This window comes from Rhinopithecus bieti, unplaced genomic scaffold, assembly GCF_001698545.2.
Source record: "Rhinopithecus bieti isolate Rb0 unplaced genomic scaffold, ASM169854v2 scaffold_6944, whole genome shotgun sequence".
Taxonomy (NCBI): domain Eukaryota; kingdom Metazoa; phylum Chordata; class Mammalia; order Primates; family Cercopithecidae; genus Rhinopithecus; species Rhinopithecus bieti.
The window spans coordinates 491,327-498,104 of NW_016805767.1; the positions used below are offsets into that span (position 1 = coordinate 491,327).

Sequence of the window (6,778 nt, forward strand, 5' to 3'; positions counted from 1 at the left end):
CCCGAAAAGGCTGCATACTCTATGATTCCAACCAAACGACACCCTGGAAGAGCAAAACTATGGAGATGGTGAAAAGAGCTGTGATTGTCACGGGTTAAGGGGAGGGAGGCATGGATGAATAGGTGGAGAACAAGGGTATTTTTTTAGACAGAGTTTCGCTTTTGTTGCCCAGGCTGGAGTACAATGGCGTGATCTCAGTTCACTGCAACCTCTACCTCCCAGGTTCAAGCAATTCTCATGCCTCAGCCTCCGAGTAGCTGCGATTACAGGCATGTGCCACCACATCTAGCTAATTTTTGTATTTTTAGTAGAGATGGGGTTTCACTATGTTGTTCAGGCTGGTCTTGAACTCCTGACCTCAAATGATCTGCCCGCCTCCACCTCCCAAAGCGCTGGGAATACAGGCGTGAGCCACCATGCCCCACCACAAGGGCATTTTTAGATCAGAGGAAGTATTCTGAATGATTCTGTAGCATGGTGATACATGTCATTATACATTTGTCAAAACCCATAGGATGCACAACACAAAGAGTGAACTTTAATATAAACTATGAACTGTAGCTAATAATAATGAATACAAGTTCATCATTTATAACAAAGTGCCACAGTAATGCAACATGCTAATTAGAGGGGAAATATGCAAAGAAGAGGGGGGATATGGGAATCCCTTTGTGCCTAATTTTTCTGTAAACATAAAATCGCTCTTACAAATAAAGGCTGTTAATTCAAACAACAAAATACAAAGCAACAACTAAAACCAAAACAGCCAACACCCAATGGGTTGAGCTGGAGTAAGAGCAGCTGCCCAGCACACTTCCTGGGCCACTGATTCCTGGGCGTGAAAAGCAAAAGGACCAGTGAGGTGTGGCTGGGACTCAGCTCCCCAGCCTCTGGCTCAAGCCCGATTCCGCACACAAAAGTCATCTGATTGGATTTCCTTTGCCCTCAGCTCACTTAAGGAGGCTTTTCTGTCCACAGCTTTGGTGCAAAAAGCAATCCAGATAAAGGGATTTGGGACATCTGGCTGGCAAATGTAGGGAAGCAAATGTGCTCCCTGGTAGCATCCTGAGCTGTCCCTCTTGACTTTAATGCTAACCTTGCTGCTTTTCCTCAAGGCTCAGACATCCCATTTTGACGCTTCCAGAAGCACAGCATGAACCCAGGGACAGCAGTTGCCACCCTCCCACTGGAGACCTCAGAATGGACACAACTGATTCCCAAGCACCCTTAGAGCTCCTGGAAGAGGGTGCCCTTCCCGTCCCCAAGACCAGCGATGCTCTTGGAGCCAGGTGCCCCCAAAAGGATGGCCTTTGGGGAAAAATGGGCCCCCTTCATGGCCCATCAGCTCCACATCAGAGAAGCCACTGGGTTTATACTGCGTAGGGACAGGAGGGTTTTTGATACTGGTCTACATTTAGTGTTTGGTGTGGAAAGAGGAATAAGCCCTCAGCTTCCATGGGATACTGCAATAATCTAGGTAATCTAAGCTCATAACTCACCTTTTCACTATTTACTTCCATATTTTTTCATTCATGTTAAGCATAAAGTTGAAATGTGAGCACATAGCAAAACCTGAGTCTGCGTCCCCTCTATTTACCCAGTGGTATGACCTTGAGGAGGTCGAGCTCTCTAAGCCTCACTTTCTTCGGCTGTGAAATGGGCATCGTGGCCGATCTCCCTGGGATGGCGTTGCCTCGCTTCCTCCCCACAACCTCTCTCCAGCCCCACAACCAACGGCCCCCACTTCCGACCACAAGGAGGGGCACTCTCCATGATCCTCCGAGGTCTAACTTCCTATGTATCCTGACACAGCACACATTCCTGATAGTCAACCACAGGAGGCTCCGGGCTAAAAACTGGAGTGAGTGGGGAGGAGGGAGGAGGCGATACCACCCTGAGAGAATTGTTGTCCTGCAAAGAGAACTAAACTAATGGTGCTCCAGGCAAAAGCCAGGCTGGTGAAGAAGGCAGGGGATGAAGGAGGGCTGAGAAGGGGAGATGACAGACAGGCTTCCCAGAGGTCCAGGCAAGTGGGTGGGGGCTTGAGAGGCGCCTCTGCAAGCCCTCAAGGTGGGGACATAAAAGGCGCAGGGGAGATGAAGCCAGTCAGGGCTCAACCCCAGCTCTACACAGAGGCACCTGCCATGGTGCAAATACACACTGCGGCCAGGGCGGAGGGGGCGGTGCGGAGGGCGGTTGCGGACTTGTCCCGTGCTCTCACTGCAGCCAGGCAGGTTAATCTCTGTTTATTTTTTCAAAACAAAACTAAAAATTGCCACTCAATGTATCTGAGCAGAGTGCCCGATCACAGTTAAAAGCTTTCTGTAATGCACAGCCGGAACGTCACAGCCTGGTGGTCAGAAATGAGTGCTTCTGGTGCTGCTGGGCTGCGGCCCGCAGCCTGAGCACCCCTTCTTCTCCTCCCTCTGCTCATGTTGTCCTTGTGCCGCCATCCAGTCAGCAGCGGACAGCCAGCCCAGTGCTGCTCAGGTCCGTGGCATCCAGAGATAAAAGGCGTCTCCGCTCCCCACAGGCTTCTGCTTTGCCTGCCTGGTGGGGTACACGCCTGGCACGCCACCCCCACTGGAGGTCCTGAATGGTCCACAGAGAAGGCATGGGGCAAGGCCCCAAGTGCTGATGCTCTGAGAATAAAAATTAAAAGGCAGTTCTGGCCCTGAAGCGTCACCCCGCAGGGCTCACTCCTTGGCTGTGCCCTCCTGGGTCCGAGGGTGGACACATGGATTTGGTGTCATCATCGCTCGTGCTTGATGTTGGCTTCACTTCGCTCCAAGGCCACCCCGCTGCCGTTCCGAGGGGCGTCCTTCTTGCTCCAGTCCTTTTCGGTGTAGAGCTCGGCCAGCACTGGGCAGTGTTCAGAAGCCACCCCACCCCAAGACCAGTTATCCGGAATCCAAGGGTTCGTGAGGCCTTCTCTCACCACAGCCCAGTGACCTGAAGGGAGAGGAAGGGAAGAGACCAGGAATCAGGATGGTGGGGTGGGTGCGGGGGGGTCCTGGGCTGGCAGGTGGAGGGTCACTCCGCATGTCTGCAAGGCCGGGGTGCCTGGAGAGGCTGCCTCAGGTAGCTGGAAGGTGCCTCTGCATTTGCCTGTGCATGTGAAAGGTCTTGGCCAATTTGATTTCCCACGTAAACGAGGGTTTCTGCACTTAGGCAGTGAAACCACCCAGAGGCCAGGCCTCCCATCCGTCCAGACACACGGGCTGACCTGTCCTCACACACGTGCTGCTGTGAATCTGATCGCAAGACAGAGAGAGACGCCTCATAAAGATGTCCCAAGTCCAAAGCAAAGGTCCAATTTTGTAAAGCAAAAGACACTAAGGGGGTTAGGGGTAGAAATCTTTTCTACAGAAAGGGTAAAAAAGAGAAAATTACAGAAGCTTATGAGAAAGTAACAGTATTTTAAAAAATGACGATTTAGAAATCTATGAAGCAGGAGGTATATTTGAATATAATTAAATAACGAATTGTTACAAAAACAATTACAGAATGGCCAGAAAGCACTGTGCAGTCCTTAGCGCAGGATTGACAGGGGCCTGGATTCTGGGTGGAGCTTTGGCACACACTGCTGACCGTTCTATAGCGGGGGCAACTCCTCCCTGAGCTCAGCAACTTCACAGGAAGGGAACCACTGAAAGGATTTCCAACTTCCTTCCAGCCCTGTTGGCTCAGCTTCCCCAGCTCTCTTCCTTCAATAGGCACGTTCCTGGGAGCCTGCGAAGGCCATGGGCTGGCCTCTGCTCCTGGTCCATAGCGCATTTCTGCAAACCGAGGCTAGTTTGATGATTGTCACTCCCCTGAGACCCATTTTCTTTATCGTTCGGGTCCTCCCATGACAGAGTACAATAGGAAACTAGTGCCCCGAGAGAGAGGGGAGAAGCAGGTGAGAGTCAAGCCTAGATGTCCTAGTCTTGAAGATCTTGGCCTTGGCTGCCCGTTAGTCTCTCTTGCAATAAAAGCCAGGTCCTGCAGCTTTTCTTATTTTTTAATTTCTCATTGAAGTATAATAGGCATCCACGGGGCTTTGCAAAGTGTCCAGTCAGAGTTTAGAAACACTGTTTTTGTCTTTCGTCAAAAGACCTTACTGTCTTTTCCATATTGCTGACTGTCTCCTGACTCAGCAGGTTACCAGTTTGTAGGGAGGGTGAAATCACCCCCATACCCTGCTCCTTGCGGAGTTCTGAGCATGTCTCCTGTCCCATTGTGACACTACATGAGACGCCTGCTCACCTCACAGCACGTCCACCTCACAGCATGCCTACGCTGCATTCTACAACACAGCACTTGCACGTTTGACAAATGTTTGCTAGAGGACTAAGTGTCCTAAAAGTAACGTTATCAGCTCATCTCTGAATCAGGACTCTGCTAATCTATAGCCAGGTTTGCCTGGAACACATCTGCTTGCTGTAGGTCAGTGGGTGTTCTAAAATTATTTGTCATACTCCCCTTCACTTTGAAAAATGAGGATTTAGAAATCTATGAAGCAGTAGGTATATTTGAATATAATTAAATAACGAACAGTTACAAAAACAATTAGAGAATGGCTGGAAAGCACTGTGTGGTCCTTAGTGCAGGACTGACAGGGGCCTGGATTCCTGGATTTCACCTCTGATTGAATGGCAGTTATACAGTCATCTAAACCACAACCCTATGAATGCCCCAGAGGAGGTGAGATGACTTCTGTCAGTTCAGACATGTTTCTCTCACTCCATTCCTGAACAGGACAAAGGACAAGTGAGTTCTGCCTCACCTGTGAAAACCTTCTTTAAGCTTTTACTGATCCAGACGTTGTCCAGAGACTTCGAGCCTTGAGGGTTCTTGGTGCTGATGTTGGTGAAGGTGTGTGCAGGGATCAGGTGGTGGAACTTTTCTTTCCTCAGAATATCATAGTCACTGCTGTCTGGCCCTTGGCCAAAATCTCCTAAGATAATGACATCCTTTTCTCCTGGAAGTGGAAAGAAGAAAATGAGTTTAAGAGTTGGTGGGAAGTAAAACCCAACATTGACCACGGCCCTTTGAAATGGGATTGAGATTCTGACTTGACTTCCACGCGGTTAGGACTGTGGCACGGTTCTCAGTTCTCACTCTCCTCTAACTCTTCCACATTCCGTGTGCATATCACCCCGCCACCAACATTAAGAGTAGGTCAGCAACACGTTTGGAAATGAGGGACGGCGTGACACAAAAATCACCCCTGTTGAAGCTTATGGGTTCCCAATCTCATTACAAAAAAAAGAAAGCCTAAGGGTCTTGCCCAAATATTTAACAAAAGCTCAACATAACACACATTTACTGGGCACTTACTATGCAGGAAATCCAGAGATGAATAAAATGCAACTCCTGCTCTAAGAGACAGACTAGAAAACAGACAAGAGCAGAGAGTAGGTGCAAAAACAAACACACATACTGAAACCAACACAGCACAGGGAAAGGTGGTCAGGGAAGGCTTCCCAGAAGAGGCAATGCCTGACTTGGGTCTCAGAGGATGCACGGAAGTGCTTGGTTCAACAAGGATGAGAGGGAACCTACACAAGGCCAGGGAGTTAAGAAACAGCCTGGCTTCCTGGGGGTGGGGTGGGTACCTGAGGTTCAGTTGGCTACTTCTCCAGGACAAGGTATCAAGAAGCCAGATGTTAAAGATGAGGCTGGAGATACAAGCAGCAACCACTCCTCAAATGGAAACTGTGCTCTGTCTGCCTGAGGTTCAAATTCAGATCAAGAGACCAGGGGAAAAGCCTGGGTCTTCCTGGCATTCAATGGGCAGCACACAGTATCCATCCATCCATCCATCCATCATGTTGATGCACATAATGTACCACTTTCATGCTGCTGGGCACTTTTAAAGCTGTTCCCAGTAGCCACTGCTATAAATAATGCTGAAGTGAGCATCTCGTTTGAGTTTTGTTTTGTTTTGTTTTCGAGACAGTCTCGCTCTGTTGCCCGGGCTGGAGTGCAGTGGCACAATCTCGGTTCATTACAACGTCTGCCTCCTGGGTTCAAGCAATTCTCCTGCCTCAGCCTCCTGAGTAGCTGGGACTACAGGCACCCACCACCACGACTTGCTAATTTTTGTATTTTTAGTAGAGACGGGGTTTAACCATGTTGGCCAGGCTGATCTCGAACTCCTGACCTCAAGTGATCCGTCCGCCTCGGCCTCCTGCTGTGCTGGGATTATAGGCGTGAGCCACCATACCTGGCAGCTTTCTGTCCTTAGAACTATAAAGAACCCTCATGAAAAACTATGGCCATTGTTAAGGCTCTGGATAAATACTGCCAGCCTGCTTTGCAAGGCTGCTCTGGTTTTAACCCACCCCAGCAACCTAAGGAAATTCCTCTCACTGCATCCCTCACCAAAACATTCATTTGATATGTGGAAATGATGTCTTCCATTTGTAGAAAATTAAGTTGTGCTCCCCCTCCTTTAGGTTGGAGTATCTACACACATTATTTGGAATTCTGCTGCACAAGGGATGGATCTCTTCTTTCCATTTATTAATTTTTTCAACCATTTACTTAGATCAGTACGGACTCATGGATACTCATGAGGTATAACTCAGGTATACCTTGAGTTCTATCCAGTACTATGTCATTGACTTTGTTCCCAAAATGTTTCCAGCTTTGGTCACTGAGAGCTCTTTCAGTTGGCTCATGCGTCCTTTTGACATCCACCCAGCAGGTTTTCTTGTTTGTTTGTTTGAGCACTTCCTTCTGACACGACAAGATGCTGCAAGATCATGCTTTTTTTTTTTTTTTTTTTTTT

The 6,778-nt window shown here is 48.8% G+C and overlaps 1 protein-coding gene across 1 annotated transcript in view; it reads right to left on the minus strand.

Annotated features, from left to right (window-relative positions):
* Positions 1–2,230: 2,230 nt before the first annotated feature.
* EEPD1 (endonuclease/exonuclease/phosphatase family domain containing 1) overlaps positions 2,231–6,778 on the minus strand; it is a 146,294-nt gene continuing 141,746 nt past the window's right edge. The window contains exons 7-8 of the mRNA XM_017873714.1: positions 4,769–4,963; positions 2,231–2,952 (exon numbers count right to left, since the gene is read on the minus strand). Of these exons, the coding sequence (XP_017729203.1) occupies positions 2,753–2,952; positions 4,769–4,963 (395 nt within the window). The 3' untranslated portion in view covers positions 2,231–2,752. The remainder of the gene's footprint in view (positions 2,953–4,768; positions 4,964–6,778) is intronic.